This window comes from Hylaeus volcanicus, chromosome 7 (genome assembly GCF_026283585.1).
Source record: "Hylaeus volcanicus isolate JK05 chromosome 7, UHH_iyHylVolc1.0_haploid, whole genome shotgun sequence".
Taxonomy (NCBI): Eukaryota; Metazoa; Arthropoda; class Insecta; order Hymenoptera; family Colletidae; genus Hylaeus; species Hylaeus volcanicus.
In genome coordinates, this window is record NC_071982.1 from 21,043,158 (window position 1) to 21,062,088 (window position 18,931).

Genomic DNA, 18,931 nt, shown 5'->3' on the forward strand with positions numbered 1-18,931 from the left:
GACCTCGATGCACTTTGTACGCACTTTTTGATTTCTAGTGAGTTTTCTATCTCGCTTCTGCCCTCGGCCCAGTTCTCCATTTCGCGCTAGACCCTCGGTATATTTCTGTCGTGTCTTCGGTTTTCTCAGCGCACCCCAGGAGAAATCAAGCCTGCCCACGGGTCATTTCCGCTGGCGTGAGCGTTTCCAGCCGACTCCTGCTTCTCTGGTTTCTTTGACACCGCACTGTGTCATCCGAGACGTTCGCGGTCAGCGTGTTCTATGTTCCAGGGCTCGTAACCGATGACACTGGTAAATATTCTAATCGGAACATCGCTTCTCGCGTCTCTCGCTTCGATATTCCCGCCCTTCTACCCCTGCATACATGTTCTTTCTACTAATCGGATCTCGGTTCCGTGTTCTTTACGTTCGAAAGAAAGAAAATTGTCGTTTTAACGCGAGAAGTAATGGAGAACGCAATTGCACGTTGATAATAGACGCGCGTGAAGCCACAGGGGAAAGGTAGAGACCGAGAAATGATTCTACGTTAGGTTTGCGTACGGGTATAATAAGAGAAGAAAATGTACGTTTAACTAAATCGGCAGATAGAATTTAAGAATTAACGAAGCTTATTATTTCGCGTCTAAGAAATTCGGTAGACCGCGATTCTCACCAAAGTCCTCGGTTTCCACTTAGTTTGTTAGGCGACACGTAAACGGTTAGTTGGCCGCCGCTGACCGCGTCTTCCACGAATCATTTTCCCACGGGAACAAAAGACCTGCCTTCGGTATACTTTCCTATACGCGCAAAGAACCGTGCGCGCACGGCCTAACTTTAGCCGTTGTTACTTTCTTAAAAATAGAAGATCGATCGTAATCGTAATAAAGAAGACGGATCATCCTCCGAATGATTACTTTTGTACGAGTTGTACGCTCCGTATGATATCAAGATCTTTGCACGCCAAGTATAACGATGTATTACATAATATATTGGTAATGTATCGGTATATGCGCGAGGAGATGGGCGATAAGCCTAGTCAAAGACATTCCAGGGGAGATGGGTTCCTTAGGGACTCTTTGGATCGGTTCGCTGGACCCTGCATACCAGTTTGTCATCTTTGATGCTAGGTGAGGTGGCGACGTTATCTCGCGCGCCGCACCATAATCAGATTAGCCTGATCAAAGGGTTCCATCCAAAGAGATTCCAGGAAAAGAAGATTCTTTGGACAGCCGATACATGAATACCCTAGCCGAATACACTCGAGGGTTGGAAGATTGGGATAAAATCAGCGACGGGCAAAGTTTCGAACATTTTCCAAAGAAGGAAACGAGACAAACATATTCGGCAAACTTCCGATTTATTCGAAGCCTAGGGTTTCTCGCCCATCTCGGGATAAAACGAAGCAAATTTGCTTTGCTCTCCGTGATCTCGGCGATCTCGGGAGATCTCCCCGCGTCATTGTCATTTTCTGCAGCCCCTTTCTTGGCTGGCTGCGGCATTTCTCGCTTGGTGGATTTTCGCACGGCTGATGAGTTTTCACAGCGATTCTGCGGTCACAGTCTCTGAGTAGTCTGCCGTGCCGTAGAACGCCAGATTCCTACAGCGCTTGCCCTATCCGTCGGCGTCGCCTACGCCCACGGTTTCCACGGGCCAGCGTGGGAGAAATAATGCTTTGATGGGCCGCTGGTGGTAGCAATAAAGAAACGAATCGAACGCGTACATTCGCGGTTCGGAGACTTTCGGAGCCTGGCCAATTACGGACTCGTTACACCGTGTTTTAAACGTCTGAACTTTCTTCTTTTCTTTTTTATTTCTGTTACATCGTATCCCCAACGGACTGGACAAAATTTCATATAAAGCGTAACTCGACCTGTAGTTGTCAGCAGAGAAACAGGGTTTACAGAGGGGCGGGAACACCTTGCCTAATGGCTCGACCTCTGTTCACCATAATTGCTATTTATTGCACGTGGTTTCGCAATTGTATCGCGCTGGCTGTAATCCCGGGCATTTGTGCCATGTTTTAGTGGCAGGTCTTTACCGATAATTCAGTACTCTACGTACGCATACTATATATTTCTTAATGGTCTCGTTTAATAAATCTCTCATCCGCGTGTTGGACGATTTCAGTAAAAATAGAAAAATGAAGCAGAAACACGCAGAAATAAAAGAGATTTTATTTTGCACTTCTATTTTGCACTTCTAACCTTTTATATTTTGCAGTAAGTCTCTATCTAGTCGATATATCGTACTAAAGAGCGCGAGACCGAAATATAAAGTCGTCTGTCCTCTTCCCTCGATTCGAAACATTCGTTCTTCTAATTGGAGTCCTTTGAAGCGTTCGAATGGTTATTCGAAATTACAATCGGATTAATTTTATAGTCGATTCGGTACGAAACAGGGCTTCGAAACGTTCGGGACAATTTAATTACAAAGAGAAACGAACGAAACCGAAAGAACGTCGATGATGCATCGGTTGCGTTGTTTCATTAGACGCCTATTGATAAGGGGAATGGTAAGACTGGTTTCTATTTTATTTGCGAACGGTATGCGTGAATTATTACTTCGGCTGGATTGTCCGCCATTCAATGACAACGCATTATCGGCCATTATAACGTGACCAGCGTTCACGTCGCCGACCCAATAGCCAGGTATTGTTGTGCTCGACCTGTACCTGCACCTGTCGATACAGTCATGCGATAATACCCATTAATGGCGCGATGTAGTTTCTTAGTCTTTGTCGTAAGCGTTAGACGAAGAAAATATATTAATAATACAGCGCGAGTAATACAGTCGGCGAAATCACGTTTTCTCTGCGATAACTTTTACTCGATCACACTCGCGCCGGGGCTGCTGTCTATGTTTCTCGCCACGGGACGGCGCGGTGGTACACGCCATACGATACACACGTGATCGTGAGCCACCGGTGGTACACGTCGCCCGACGGGTTATATAAGTGTGACCCACCGGTGGTACACGCCGGTGTTAAAGAAAGCAAACAATATCGAAATTGGGTTATTCGAGAAATTCGCAACTATCGCAAGTAAAATAATAGAATAACTGGATAAATAAATAAATAGATCATCTCGCCGATACGAAGAGCCGATCCTTCGGAATATCCATGTGGTCAATAAACGACGAAGATTTCCTCGGATCGCAGTCCCAGCTAGTCAGGCGAATCCGAGACGACTCCGGCTCCCAAGTTCCCATGCCATTACTTTACCTAACTCTTGTATTCAACGGGGCAGAAAGGAGGGCATTCGCAAGGGTCCTTTTGCAGAGAAAGTTTACTTTATTCTTCGGTAGATATACAAACCTGCACATACGCGTAGATAGCGGCTAGAAACAGCGGACGAGACCTTTTCGTCTTTTTCTCAGTCGAATCCTGCATCGCCTCGAGTAAACAATGCCTCGTAATACAGATTTTTCGTCCGTTCTCTTCTCTTTTCGAATCGACCGATTTCTTTTTAATCGATGAATTGCACGCTCCTTTCCGCGATACCTTACAAAAATCTTTGGATTCCGTCGGACGGGAAACGTAGTGTCTATTGTTGCGAGATAACGAGCAAAGGGATTCTCGAGATTACAATAACAATATGATATGTTTGAGATTGCGAAGAACGGATTCGCGGGTACTTGTATTTATTGCCGGTCGACCGTGGAACGGAGAAATCTTTAAATTGTTCGACCGTACACAGCTAATCTTGTCGTGGATTTGCAGCCATTTTCTTCCACCAATTCTTGGTTGCAGGGGAACAGGTTACGTCTGTTTCCAGCTCGTAACGTGATTTATTCCGCTGCGCTTACTGTCGGTATAGATAACCCAACTGTGTTCTATTGTTTCAATCGTGTGTACTGTAATTATTAACCCTTCGTCAGCCATCTTGTTTTTACCGCTTCCGGTCGGCTACTCGAGCGCTCCTCGGACTTTCGACAATTTTTTGTATCGCTTAATCCTCTGCACTCGAAGCCATTTTATCGCGGAATGTGTTAAAAGGAGTCTCGTATCAAATAACGTAGCATAAAAGGCATGTAATTTATCGTAATACTTTGATTTATTTATCCGCGCTACTTGAATGGAACGATACAGCAAGGAAGTGTGTACACCTTTGAAAATACTGAGAGAATTTATTTTATCTGATCTCTACCAAAGTTTTCTGAACTTTGTCCCCTCAAAGGGGACATCCGAGTGCAAAGGGTCAATCCGAAGGAAAGGAATAAACGACCCCGTAGAGTTTTCCAGCAGCCCCCTCTGAAATTCTGCCGTTTAATTAAACTCGAAAAGACTCGTTCCAAAGATGCTCTCTTGCGAAACCATTCGCTATGATTTGTATCGCAAACCTAACCGAAGAACAAAAAATTGCAACAATAATAAATCAAGTATCACCGATCGTGGGTTACTCGAGCACTCGTTAGAAAGACCAGGAGCGGGAATCCCAAGGAAAAGCAGACAGCACAGCAGCGAAAGGGGGCAGTGCAACGGCGCATGCGCGGCTAGTATTTCCCTGGCGGTGGTTCCCCGTCCGGCTCGGCTCGGCGTGGCGCGGCGCTCTTCCTGGGATTGTCTTGCGCTCTCCACTCGGTCACGCTCTATTTCCGGGGCTGAGCGATCGTTTAACGATGCATTGTACCTATGCATTTATGGTGGCAGCGATAGAGAGACGGTAATAAATACTGTTATGCCGGCATTAACGTCACCAACGGTGCTGCCCTCTCTTCTTCTCTTCTCTTCTCTTCTCTTCTCTTCTCTTCTCTTCTCTTCTCTCCTCTTCTCTTCTCTTCTCTTCTCTTCTCTCCGCTTCCTCCATCGAGTGGGCAGCACCGAAGACGGTCTCCGGCGGAATAATGAAAGAAAGAGGAGCAACAAAATGGCGACATGGAACGTGGGAGGGGAGAGATGAGACCAGAAGAACCGACGTAGTCTTCGACTTAAGCGCCTACATGCACGGTCTCTGGTGCTTTCTGGGACACGAGAACGTGCTCCCGTTACGCCAAACACTCTTCAGCAATTAGCAGGAAGAACAAACGCTGCCGTGTGTTGTGCGCCCCGCGTACGGAGATAATAGAGTATGCGCGACGGGAAAAAAGACACGGCGGGCCGAGCGGACCGAGAAAGATGTCCTAGTTCTGTTGCGCCGTTTAATTTTTCACTGTTTCGGACCGACTGTTTCATAGTGGAAGCCCCGCGTAACAGGTTCCGTAGCGGGCAGCCAAGGGTTTCGAACGTGTAATACAGACAAATACCTGGTTTTATTCGTTAACGTGACCCGGTCAGGTGTTTCGCGTATCGCAACGGTTGACGTTTCGTGTAATGACAATATTATAGGTTAACATTAACTGGAACATTATAGGTTAACATTAACGAAACCGCTGTTTTGGTCCTCTTCTTATAAAAAGTTGTCTATCGATAAATACTGCATTCATTGTACAATAATATTATTATTAAAAATATTATTAGTAAAAGTAATGTCGTTTCTTTTACGTTAAATTCAAACTTTCCAATAAATTTCTATCTTTGATTCATTATATAATCGCCCTCATTGTCGGCAGCCTTTTGTCACCTAGTGTGCAAATTTTCGATACCAGAAAAATCAATGAGCCGAGAAATGATAAACAAGTATTTAAGATGGCAAAAACGACATTAATTTCCAGATTTCTCGATCGTTCTCGCTCAAGAGGCTCGTACAGGCGTCACGCAAGTCCCATGTTGTCTAAGCTGTCTTACAATTAGTCAGGGCGCCACTGCGGCAGCAGACTAAATTGCTCGCGCATGCGCCAGACCTGTTGAGATCTACCGTAATCGCACCGCCTCGCGCCTGAAGCGCCGATGCCGCTTAAACTCCGTAATTGATTGCGTTGGCATTACGTCCGAATCGGAAAGACTGTAATTTGAAAATGAAATAGTTTGGTGGACGATCAGTCTGTTTTCCGAGACCAACATCAAAAGAATCGTTGCGCAGAAACTTTCGCGAGAAAAAGAACGTTTCGGTGAAAGAAAGAATGCGCAATTAAAATGGAATTGCTCGAGTCTTTGGGCTTTTGTATAAAGCATTCTTTTAACCGCAAGAAATAATTGGACCATTAAGCGAGTAATAAGAGAAAGAAAGTAGATATCCCGGAGAAAACTGACTATACCTATTTCCGTGTACCCGTGAACAAGGAATGTTTTTTAAATTGTGAAAGTTGTCGGTTCGCGACCACCGAACCATGGAATATCGTCTCGCAGAATCGAAAGAAACAAAGTTTCGGGCGAAGGTGTGCTCGAATTTTTGATGCCCCATGAGGTTATAAAACACCCCTGGATCCCTTAAGAGGTATCTCAGATATTTTCCTCGGGGTATTTTTGTAATTATCAAGGGTAGAAAATGAATAATTTATTTTTTCGCGGATGGTAATTGCAAACAACGAATAGTCGGTAGCACTAATGAACGCAACAAACAAAATATACCTACCAACCACGACACGGCGCACGTGCTAATCTCGAGCGAAGATTTCCTTCCGATTCTTGCCACGGCTGTAATAAATACGGCGTCATCTATCCTCGATCCGACAACGTAACATTCAATGGCAGCATCTCCTGTCAGGATCAACACCTCTCAGCGATCCCATGATCATTAATGCGAGTAACTGTACGCACAACTGTACATACCTAAAGTTCGTGCTCCGGCGTACTTTCTCCCGTGGTCCTACGAGTTTTTGCGAACGGCGACACCGACGACGGGGCTCTGAATAATTGTTCCAGGTGGGCGAACCTAGCGGCGACACAGAACCGCGTACGCGTCCAATTCGTCGTTTATCACTCGGCGATCCAACAGGGACAGTAATGACATTATACTCTTCTTACAATAATGATCGTTCATGCGTGGGCTCGGCCAACAAGCAGGCGTAACGGTAAAGAGACCCGTGTCGAATACGTTTCACTTAGCTCCTATTCGTTTCCTGAATCGTCCTCTCTGTTGTTCGACGCTCTTAATGGTAACGCAGACCCCGCGTTCTTCCTTTACTGTCTCTCATTACCGTGTGGCTTTTGCCAGCCTCCATGCAATTGTGCGGGCTTCAAGCCGCGGAACAATGCCAAGGAAAGATTTCCAGCGAGGCGAAACTCGAATTAGATGGCGAGAGAACGGATAGGCAGCCTCTGGATCGCGCAAACTTCGATTTTCACCTTTTCTTTGTTTATCGATCGCTTTGGAAGCCGGTGCATTCGATTCAGATAGATCGTCAACGTTATCGCGTAAAGTCTCCTTAAATGCACAAATTACTCTACGATAAATGCACAGAAACCAGTCCCTGGGGAGTATACCTCTCGAGAGGTCGTAGAGTTTGATCGCCAAGCAGCGTAACATGATCCGGGATCCACGGTTGCCAACTTGGAGGGTTTTCACCCTAAATTTAGGGGAAAAATGTGCGAGCTGGTAATTCCTTACGGAGTCAAATTTGTTAGGGGGACTCTTGGGGGATAAATTTTGTAGAAAATCATCGAAGCGTTACTGTATACATCATTGTATAATACGATTTAAATTTCGTATCGGGTTTCAGTTAAAGTTCGTTAAAGTTCTCCTATTGTTACACAATACAAAGTTGGGATTGAAATTTCAAACTAGATTCGGGTTAGATCTTGATCGTTAATTGTTTCGTAAATTCGTTTTATCCACGGCCGTCCCCGTTAATTTAAATCCGTGTTTTTTGTTTTTTTATTTACAGCGACGCCAGTTGCATAATAGTACCCGCGATACCATAATCCGAGCTCGTCGGATTATTATAATGCGCGCCACTTCCTAAATAAACATTTCCGACGAACGCCATTCGCATAATCTGCTCGCACGTGATCCCCATGCAGGCGCGCTTCCACTCTGATTTGTTTGTCGATTAAATCAAAGCACAATGTGCTTGTTACTGCAACCCACGTGTCGATGATTTGGTAGAATTGTTTGCGGGCGCGATTCGAAATGTTCATGGCGAAATTTGAATTGGTAATGGGTCCCGTGGTCGCCGGGATTTTACTTCCTAATTTATGACACCGGAATGCGACGCTTGACGCGTGTATAGCGAGCGAAAGAAAGTAACGAGAATTTTTAGACCCCGCCGGAATAATAATTCGAATATAAGGGCGGAATTTTAATCTTACATCGGGTTTACACAAAATTATTATTAGTAGTATGTCTATGAAGCAACATCAGCCGGCCTGTAGTTAACCCCCTGCGGTAATCATTCAAAAATTAAAAAAATGAGAAGAATAACACATATTTTTTTTTTATGAACGAATCTTATTTACCGAACACATATATCCCTCACAAAAGTCATTTCGAGACTTTTCGTAGACATTACAATAATCCGACGAGCTCGGATTATGGTATCGCGGGTACTATTATACAACTGGCGTCACTGTAAATAAAAAAACAAAAAAGTTGATATATATTGATTAATTTTGCTGACATTAGTCCTAATACAAATACGTGAAAATGAAATGAAAACAACTCGCGTACACCGATACAAAAATTTACACAGGGTTCTGCATCTGCGTTTCTACGTACCAGAAATCGCATTTATTTTCACCCGAGTATATTCAGGAGCGGTCTCTTCTGCGTGTAGACTTTTCCATCGTAAAGCTTGCCCGAGTATATTCAGGAGTGGTCCTTAATCTGTTTATTAAAGTTAACGTTGAAAACGTGATAGCGCTATCTCTGTAATTAATCACATTCCGCTAGGTCTCAGCTTGCAGCTTAGGTTAACGTTCGAAAGCATTACACTGTTATCGCTATCACGCTGGGCATCAAGTGCTCTCACCCGAGTCACAGTAGTTGCGAACCGAGCTTGGCTCCTTCGTAGTCGAGATTCTACCGTCATAGAAACAGACGTTCGCGTTGAATTCCGCTTGGTAACGATTATGGGCCTAGCTAATGTTACCGGGGAAATCCTTGAATCCTCGAATCCTTGCCGAGTCCAGAGTTATTCCCGTACGACGCGACGCGGCGTTTCTTTGGGTCGCGTTCTTATCCAGATTGCGTAACGAGCCAACGACTCCATCTTGTCGTTTCGCGAGCGTTTCCCAAAATGGCCGCCATTGGCGCGGCAGCGACGTAGCAATTATTTGAAACAATCCACCTAGCCGAGGAATACAAAGTGGGTTCTTAGGTAAATGCTTTCCGACCCGAGCTGCTCGTCTGCGGTCGGTAACTGGGATCTGACGACACTTACGCCGCCATCTTGTTCTCTTTCATTATCCTGATTTGTCGTTACGATTTCTCTGCCATATCGGGAGATGCTCTTGAAAAATTAGTATTCGCGTGCTCCAAGTCTTTAGCGATGGTTTAGCGACTAAACTTTAGTCAAACTTTAGTCGAAGTAAATTCTTCGATCTCGACCCCGCCGTTGATAGAATACTCTGTACACTCTGTACAGGGTGATGGCGCAACATATTCTCGTAAACCAGTCGATTATTTGATAAACCATGTAACACGTCGAGGTTCGGGGAGGTCGCGCTGGCAAACCTGCATATTGTATATTCCCAGCTACCGCGTGATTAAATTCCATTAACATTTAGGAAATGTCAAACGCACACCGAATATCTATCGTTACGTAATAACAGTATTAATCCTACCGTTCGATCGTGCACTGGGAATTCCATGGGATTCCACGTTACGCATCCAAATCCATTAGCTTCGCTCCGTACTCTGTACCGAGAAATCAATAGACGCACGTTACAGACCGCTACTCCCAGCTAGTATATCAAACCTTGCGTCGAACGCGTGCGAGTAAGCGATGCTGAAATATAGTTAAGAACAACACGTAACCTAACACGTATCGCTGTGTACCCTTACGTCGTAGCGAAACGAAAACAAGAACGTCTTGGCGCGCAATTATTCGGAATGAATTACTCTTGTCGATAATTAGTTTATAAATGTACCGGGTGGCCCGGAGAGGAAAAGATCGAGGCGGGTTGTCGTCGTGCTGTCGACAATGGAGGATGGAAGCTTCGAGACGGAGGAGGTTCACGGTTAGACGTAATTAGACGACCGAATAAATCATGTAACGGCCAACCAGGTCTCTCCTCGGTAATTGAAATCCAGGTGCTTCCAATGGACGCCATTTTATATTGGATTTCTGAGTAAGAGCCGTCTCGTAAAAACGCCCACGTGACAAAGCAAAGTAAACGAAGAAACCCCGTTAGCGTTTATGCAAATAAAATCGGCGATCGCGGAACAGTAAATCCAATAGTTGGACGCTTTAAATCCTCTAATACTGTATTTCTACCCGAGGCGAGGGCGGAATGGAAGGTTTTTCTCCGGTACCGTTACAGGAGCACGAATAATTTCGCCGGATCGCTCAACCACGGTGGTTATGCTTTCTCGTATTATAGATTTTCACTGGATTATCTATAGGTAGCTATCGCTGTATATGCCATGCTCTAAAATTTCACGCGAAACTACCTACCTTAGGCTTTATCTAACGAGAGAAGAGTATGGTTAATCGACAAAACGAACAGTTTTGCTTGGTTCCGAAGGTGCCGTGATACAAGTATAACATGCGAGAGGATAAAAGCGACTTTATTCGGAACGACTCGGAGAGCAACATGGCCGCCAAAAGAATGCCGACCAATTCTTACAAACGCAACCATCAGAAAATATCCGAACGCTCCGCGTTCCAAATGCTTTAAAAACGCGAGTCGTGTTATCCAGCTTCGATCGAGACAACAGAATACGGAAGGTATCGTAAAGTTACCGGTAACTGTAACGTTTACCTTATGTAATTGGTTGCCTCGAGACTTAACCAAGCCCTGTTTTTCACCTATGCTTTTTCTCGGAGGACTCGGAAACTACTCGAACGCTTTACTTCCAGTATCGAACTCCGTGGAATCTTTTAGAGGAGTGCGTATTGGCAGAAACGTTTTAGACTGCGATTTCGTCCCAGAGTTATCTCGATAGCGAGAGTGACTCTACGTGTCGATGGAGTTAATCGCGGTTATAAAATCGAACGCGTGACAAATGGCGGCCAGTTAACGTAAGATCGCGTCGAAAATGGCCGCGAGCGAAGCATTAAAACTGTTTGTACGCGGCACCTAAAACTGCTATTCGAGATTCCCTCGCGTAAGACGTAACCGGAGATTTATGGTGTCAATTTTTCATCGCACGAGGAAAGACGAGTTGGCAGAAAAGTCGCGGAGGGATAGAAGATAGGAAGATGGAGAGGAAGTTACTGCTAACGACATCGTTTTCATCGTGCACGGAAGAATGCTTAACCCAAGAATTTTTCTAGTTAGGCGTTCGTGCTCAAGGGGGCATCACCGTGGCGACGTAAGTGGGGTACTTTGGGGGCTCGCACTGCCTGAAATATCTTCAGCTTAAGCATAGTAAAGTCCACTTTGCGTTTCTAGTCTGCAACGGTGAAGCGAGACTCTAGATTTATCAGTGTCTCGAACACTGGCTAGCTTCTCTTGCTTGTTCCTTGCACTCTTCGACTACTGCTTTTTTTTTTTCTCTCTGGCAGCTTCTTTATTACATCTTTTCTTCCCATTCGTCGAGGGCCAAGAGCCATCGGCCATTTTCAAAGCATTCTCATTGGCATTCTCAACGTTGCGGGTTTATAAAAATGTGTAACGAATTTGTAAATTATATATAGTATCGGGTTGTCCGGAAAGTTCGTGCCTATTTTTAAGAAAAATTCAAAGGCATATTTGAATTTTGCCATTCGGACCTGTACCGCCTATTAAAAATCGCCATGGACTATCCGGACAGCCCGATATTATACAACAGAATTCGGGTTGACGTTCTAATCGACGCTATTTACGTAACAAATATACGTTGAAAAAGCGCCGAGGAAGAAGAATGTACAGAGGAAACTAGAATGTACACCGCCGTATAATATCTCCGAGAATTCGCTGAAAGTAATGTTAAAGTTATTCCGTAATCTTCCATCTATATGTATGTATATGGCACCGGCGTGCCAAAGATCGCTGATACGACTCGTGTTCGTTGTATTCTATCGGACGACCTTGATCTCTGCTCGAGTAGCCACGCTGTCTAGCAACGGTCTCGAATCTTGCTCGCGTGCTAATAAATTAGCCTAATAAGCTTCGAGTCCGAATACAGTGGAAAGGGAGCAGGTCGTGAGAAAACAGAGAAACGGCGAACGAGGACAGCGTTCGACGCGCAAGAGGAATCGGCTAGGAACGAGCAACAGACAGAGGGAACTGGTTGAAAATGGTAATGGGTACAAAAAGTAATGGTGTGTCTCGGTTAAATCTGTTTAGATGTGAATTAAGGCTCTGGAGTTATTCGACCCCGACTATCCTGGTCCTGCAATGCGAGAAAAGGAACGGACGGTGGAGCAGTGCGTAGAGTTAGAATCGACAAACAAGTGTAAAATATCGAAAAGCACAAGATCCATAATAAAAAAAAAAATAATAAAAAGTCATCGAGAAAAGAAGAGATATCTTCGTAAAGTAGGGTTCCGGAAAAGTGCAAAGCACAAGAGGCGCGCGCCAAGTAGCTCTCAAAAGTACCCGCTATAGACACAAAACAAACAAACAAACAATGCGAGAAATTGAGATCGTTCGCGTCCAGAAAGCAATGGTCTGGCTCAGGGTCCGAGTTATTCCCGAGTTTTCTGTAACTGTTCAAATACAAAACGAGGACACCCATTATACTATGTAGAGTAGTAGTATTACTTGCGTGTTTTCTATTCACCGGCGAGATTTCATAATTGTTTCCTAGGCCAGCCAACTTAATTATACCGATCCGTTATGTTCCCGTTCTCCCCGAGGCGCACGTTACCGTCTCGAAACGAGTGTTAAGACAAAATGTGGCGCAGGATCGTTGCAGCAACGCCATCGCAAGGCTACCATTAGCTTCAGCAACCATTCGAGTCAAATAATTAGCGCTCGTATGCACGATTGTCTGTTCTGTAGGTAGTTGTTGGTGAGCAAGGAGAGTAGTTCGGGGAGGTTTTCGTTAACTTTACGAGTTATGAAACGAAGACAGATATTATTCTACGTGATTCTTGTCGATCGCAAGCCGGGTGAACGGTAGCACAGTGTATAGTGTGTGTAGTCGAATCCCAGGGCATCCGGCCCAATTTTTCGTGGTTGGGTTAGGACTGGCTAACAAATATAAGGTGTAGAAAATCCCTTAGGGCGTGAGATATGTAACGGACAAAATAAGGCATTAAGGCAGAAAGAGATCTTTGTAAGAAAAAGTATCAGAAAAGTCCGATACATAGGGGCGAATAGTTAAAGTACACACAAGTCTTCGGATAAATCGTGCACCCTGTATAATGGATTGAGTCAGGTCTTGGTTAGGTTGTCATCGACCAGTAGGTATCCATCGATTATGTCGGTCAGTGCAACGTTACTTATTGTTAGTCGTAATTACGGTAATCCCATCATCGATCAGCCATTTAATTACCATGCTGTTTTAATTGGCGCGTTGGCTCATTAAGTTCTCTACCCTCTCTATCGCGTTTATGTAGTTGCATCGAGTCCGGCTGTGTAGCAAATTAATGAACTCTGCGCTGAATAATAAATAAATTATTTAAATTGTTTTCCTGCATGTATCATTTGCATTAGTCGCGTTTACAGCTATTTTAACTGTTGTTGCATATGGTATTCGGCGTTCGATCGAATCGTATCTTTACGTTTGCCGTATCGATGCCATTTGTTCGTCCATCGATCCTCCCGGTAATTACGCTCGGGATCACGATGTCTCGGCCGAGCTTTCGTATCTCCTAAAAATAAAGTAAAGGATATTTCCGAATACAATTTCTAAAAGTTGTGTCTCCTAGTTTCGTTCAGAACCGCTAGAGACAACTTTCGAAAATACTTTCGAGCAATAAATCTCCCGAAACACTTTAAAACGATGTAATTTAAACGAAAGCAATTAATTAACTGCTCAGCGTCTATAAGCAAGCCCGCCACCGCGGTCGCGACGACGCGATACGGTTTTAATTAATTAGTCAATTAATTACAGAATTTCATTGGACGCGATCGACTGCTCGGTGAATTAATTAAAGTCGCGGTTGCACCGTTCGGAAAGAGTTTTCTTCTTCGAGAATAGAGGAGGACATCGTCCATTTGTTTGGGTCCGTTAGAGTTGATCACCCAGAGAGAAAAATGTCGAAGAACGACTCGAAGAAGAGGCAGGTCAGCATCGCCGAGATCAGGAGCCTGCTAGTATGTAGGTAATTAGTCTAGGTTCCCAGAATCTAGACTGGGTCGTGGCAGCTTGCCCGACCATCTCCTTTGCGATACATCTAACCCAGACCTAACTCGGATCGCTACTGTTTTTTAAGCAATGATCTCGTTGTCTCGAGTCGCAACACCAACATCCGACAATCCAGACTTCACCGAAGCTCATCGACATCTGTTCGTAAAATATCAACCCTTCACGGCTCGAGGCGTGATTGCAATTAAAGATAGTTAAAGTTTCGAGGCAAGTCGTCGGAGACGATCGCGCGAAGTTATCGGGACTAGGATTAGGGCTAAATTGGCCAGAGGGCGTCCAGTATCGGTACGCTGTACGCCTGACGGAATCGCAAAGTATCTTGGGAGAACAGAATCTGCTCCGGTGAACTTATCGAGTTACCAACTCGCCGCCGCCTCAATCGACCGGATAATCTCGCTTCTTGTACAGCTTCGACTACCGGAGGGCTTTTAATGTACCTGCCGCGAATAACAGGGCCATCCTGCGGGATTCCTGACGGAACGAGAGAACACGGCTAGATAACTTGTTCCGTACCGCGTCGGGTAGCGAACGGTTCCGTTTCGATAATCTTCCGCGAACCGAGAGACAACATTTGCAACGATCAGATCGCGAACTCCGCGCATTCGAACAGGCGGTTAGCGTCGCGAACACGTGCGAAACCTATAGAGAATGTACCCGTAGAAAATCGGAACCCAAACATTTCGTTTATCCAGTCGAGGTTTCTGTTCTGTGTTTACAGTTGTAGAACGTAGAAAAGGACAGAGCGAAAGAGAACCACGTTACTATACCAGAAAAGTTTTGTACTCCACAGTAATTATGTCTTCTCGCGTTTCCAGTTATTTTCATACTAATAAAATACCGGGTAGAAAGGCACGCTCTTTCAACCTCTGCTTTCTCTAATTACCAGCTCGTGAGACTTCACATTTAACTGTGAAACTAGTATCGTGCGATCGGCTTAGATTTCTTTTCTTCTCGATTTAATTTCGTACTATCGTACCTCAGCTACCTTGAAAACGTTAAATTACAGACTTTAATGATATCGTTAACGAAGTCTTAGTCCGTTTACTTGTTAGTATCGATCGTTTAAATGCATACCGGGCATGCGTTGTTTTATTATAATATTACAGCAAAGAATTGGTGGGTCGGAGAGTAGAGCGATGCGTAGCGTAGTCGACTAACAACGCTCGAGAGCTTAGGTTCGAATCCCCCCGACCGTTCGGTCCGATTTTTTCGTGGTTAGGTTAGGGCCGGATAACAAAGATAAAATACCGAAAAGTCTATGGCGTGAGATATGCAATGGAAAAAATAAAAAACATTAATGGAAAAAAAAAGAAATCCTGATAAAACGAGGTCCCAGAAACGTCCACAATAAACACACAAAAACAAAAAGAATCGATCGTAGTCAAGATTAGAGGGAGGTCGCCTCTAGGTTGCATTAAAAAATAGATTTGCAAAATCCTATTCCGTAACTGTAGCACGTTTCGTTCTCTAGAATTTACGTTATTTCTGAGCTTTCCGCCTTGTGCGACAGGCCATTTCATAAACATAATAGCTCCGTGACGCAGGTCGAATAGCGAAACGAGTCAAAGTGAGTTCTCTTCGACGACCAAGGCAAATAAACGGCAACGATATCTCTCGTTCCTTGGCACGGAGAACGTAGAGGCTCGTTCGTTTCTCTTTTCCTTTCGTTTCGAAATCTAACTCGCGAGTCAGACCTGAATTCTCCAACGGCGAAGTCATTTCAATTTCTAATGGATGATCGTGACGCTGAATCTTTCGCGAGGCGATCCATAATATTAATCTGAACCTAATCTAGAACCTTTTCGTAAACACGAAAGCTCCGTGACGCGGGCAGAATGGCAAAATTATCCAAAGTGAAATTTCTTCGGCAGGGAAAAGAAACGACCGCGACAGCATCGCGTCTAGACACGAGAAACGCGATGATTCGTTCTTTTTTCTTTTCCTTTCGTTTCCACTCGTTTTCGTCCTGTCGATCTTTCCTCCTCGCACGCACACATGCAAAGGTACCATACACGCGATGAAAAAGGGGAACGAATCGCGATGGCTGGTACGAATTTCTATACAGTTGTAGGTTCGTTCGCGAAATTGTCGTTTCATCGAGTAACTCGTTAGATCCGATCCAATATCGCGCTCCGAACCCCGAGGCTCTCGCGATGTGTCCAGCGATCAATAATATGAATCCAGAACTCGATCTGTTAGCTCGAATTACGTTACTTTTGATTTGGCCGATTTCTCGAAATCGTTTCGAAGTTCGTCCGAGCAGAAGCACAGTTGTCGCTGGTTCACTTTCTGCGATCGATTCGTCGTACCTATTTTATCGACTGGTAAATATTCGCTAAAAAGAAAGGATATATTATAAGAGACTCTATCGATATAAGATTCTTTCTTAGAAACATTTCAACCCAAGGACGTACGAACCGAAAGAAACTTTAAGAAACTTAGAAAGTATGATATACATATACGCGTTTCAATACATTTACCGTATTTGAATTTTATTATAGAACGTACATTTTTAATTTTGGTACTTTGTATCGCTACTAATCCGCTAATATTTATACATGTACGTACTTTGTAGATTCGAATCGTATATTTGGAAAGCGTTCGTTTTCAATATTCTTCTCTCGTTGCTTGCAAACGAAAGCTTCGCGGTGGCGACGAGAGTCTCGCTTGCGAATCTTCGGAATCTGTTTTGCAAAGCGCCAGTGAAGCATTTTCGTACTGAAAGCTGCCATACGTGTATCCACACAACGGACAAATCATGCGCACTTTCTTCGCGCGCTTCATCATCAACGGCACGAAGCAAAGTGGCCAACACCTGTTGAAATTTTTTTTTTTCACTGATTACGTATCGACTGAAATGTTTGCGTGATTCGAATTTACCCTAAGAGGCAAAGAGCACCGATGTGCGAGGTGGTCAGTTTATCTCCTCTGGCATGAAGTGTCGGTACCGCTTCCTTTTGGCATCGAGGACACAATTTTGTTTCATTGTGCGATTTCCACGTGTCGACTACAAAGAATAACAAAGTGTCGTTACAAAAAATTACGAAGTGAATAAAACGTAATTCGAGTTCTCTTTTTTTCTGGAGATTCGAACGAAATACAATTTGTATCGATACAATCTATAGAGATATAAAACGTACCGCGCGTTGCGTAGACCTTTTTTGGTTCGTTTTTCTTTGCGCATGTTCCAGCCGTGCTTTTCGAAGTCAGTCGTTTAGACGTAGCCCTCGACTCTTCCTTTTTCTCTTCCTAATATTTTACAAACTGAAATCTCTCGTGAAATAAATAAAAGCTAATAGTACGTTCGTGTCACTGGTAACGATTCGACCAGTATAAAGATCGACATTTTTCTATCGCGATCTTAGCCGTAAATTGCGATCCGAAAACGTACCCGAGGAAAATATTGGCGAGAGCTCTTCGGGTGAGATTCGCGAATATGAGCGAGAAGCCCGTAAGTGTCTCCTCCTTTTTCGCTGACTCTTCTATCGCAAACAGGACACCAGGTAGCTACGTACGACTACAAACGAAATAACGAATAATGTCGTGTAAATGTTGGGCAATTCTAACCTTCGTAGCGACAACTTTTTCGTTTTCGTGAAATTTCTATGAACAAAATGAGGAAACGCTTTGATAAAAGCACGAACGAACCTGTGTTGCGCATATCATATTTCTGCGAACGTGATTCTTCGATCCTGCGAGGGTTTGCTGGGCATTTTTCAGGAAAATATTCGCAGGAGGTTCCTTTTCGGGTGACGTTACGTCAACGAAGTGAAGATGGCGTTGAAGGGTGGATAGTGGTTAGTGGCAGCAGCGCTGCCAGTCGGGGACGCGTTTTTTTCGCGCATGCGCGACCACGATGACCGTTAACCCTTTGCACTGGAGAGGCGACTCTCGCCGTTAGGTTTCACGGAGCAAATCTACGATACCTGTTTCTTTAGGTTTCGTTTCTTCGGAGCTGGACGTATCAATAAAATGATTGTCGATGAGGTAAAGGTGACCTTGTTCCAACATCTCGAAATCTTAGAACTCGTAGCAATAGATTGTTAAGAAACATCTCGAGTTGCTGGTAGATACCAGAAAAAAAAGGCCAGTGTCGTATCCACGGTAACAGAAGGGGTGCTTACGGCTGAGAAAGACGACAAGGTGAAACATAGAGTTTGTTAAAATGTCTGCAAGAAACCCGAGTAAAGGTAAAGGAGAGGGGTGGGGGTAGGGAGGGCGGAGAAAGTATGGAAGCATAAAGCAACGGCGTATATCAGGGTCAGTCGATGCGATACCGTCGATCGTTATTATTACTACGTGAAAACTTATCGAGAACCTGAATTTAAGCCGATAATGGAAACGCCGGAGTCTTTTTCTGTTTTGCAGGTGTAATCGCGTACGTTGGGTGTTCCCGTGTGAATGCGCCTTTACGCCCACACCCGGTGCTGCTCGGAACGCTGCCGTTGGCTCGCGTTGAGAAAGGAAATGGAAGTGTGTCACTGGGTCAACGGACCTTTCCTTCGTTCCCTTTCCTTGTTCCACCGACTCGCGTTGCTCGTGCCTTCTCCGCTCCCACGATGCATTAGTTCCAGACGCTACCTTTTTATCCGGTCTTTTACCTCCCCCTTCAATTTCAAACTTTCCTTCTTCCTCTGTCATCTCACCGCGGACGGGATTCCCCGATTTACAACATGCTTCTCTGACACGATTTCGCTTTTACACGGTTTCAAAAAAAAACAAAAAAAAACAGGAAC

At 44.5% G+C, this 18,931-nt stretch overlaps 2 protein-coding genes across 5 annotated transcripts in view; one reads left to right on the top strand and one right to left on the bottom strand.

The window, feature by feature from the left end:
* LOC128880456 (CCR4-NOT transcription complex subunit 6-like) overlaps nt 1-18,931 on the top strand; it is a 60,378-nt gene that overhangs the window by 29,951 nt on the left and 11,496 nt on the right. The window contains exon 1 of one of the 3 annotated variants that reach the window (XM_054130563.1): nt 10,767-11,270. The exons of the other annotated variants lie outside the window; for them this stretch is intronic. The gene's annotated coding sequence lies outside the window, so the exon portion shown is untranslated. Of the gene's footprint in view, nt 1-10,766; nt 11,271-18,931 lie in introns of those variants that run through there. 3 annotated transcript variants of the gene reach the window in all.
* On the bottom strand, nt 13,826-18,549 carry LOC128880458 (uncharacterized). 2 transcript variants are annotated; one of them, XM_054130567.1, is made up of 6 exons: nt 17,844-18,549; nt 17,587-17,712; nt 17,336-17,444; nt 17,076-17,202; nt 16,764-17,010; nt 13,826-16,530 (listed from the first exon to the last, which is right to left on the bottom strand). In XM_054130567.1, the coding sequence occupies exons 1-5, from the start codon at nt 17,859-17,861 to the stop codon at nt 16,803-16,805; spliced, it is 588 nt and encodes a 195-aa protein (XP_053986542.1). In that variant the 5' UTR covers nt 17,862-18,549; the 3' UTR covers nt 13,826-16,530; nt 16,764-16,802. The 2 variants fall into 2 exon arrangements, with proteins under 2 accessions (XP_053986542.1, XP_053986541.1); XM_054130566.1 differs by lacking the exon at nt 13,826-16,530 and having other exon boundaries at nt 16,644-17,010.

Bases quoted from the DNA above. Each gene is read 5' to 3' on its own strand.
- LOC128880458 (XM_054130567.1), bottom strand. The intron at 17,203-17,335 runs GTACGTTTTATA...TATTCTTTGTAG, and splicing joins AAAGGTCTACGCAACGCGCG to TCGACACGTGGAAATCGCAC. The intron at 17,011-17,075 runs GTAAATTCGAAT...AAATTTCAACAG, and splicing joins GGTGCTCTTTGCCTCTTAGG to GTGTTGGCCACTTTGCTTCG.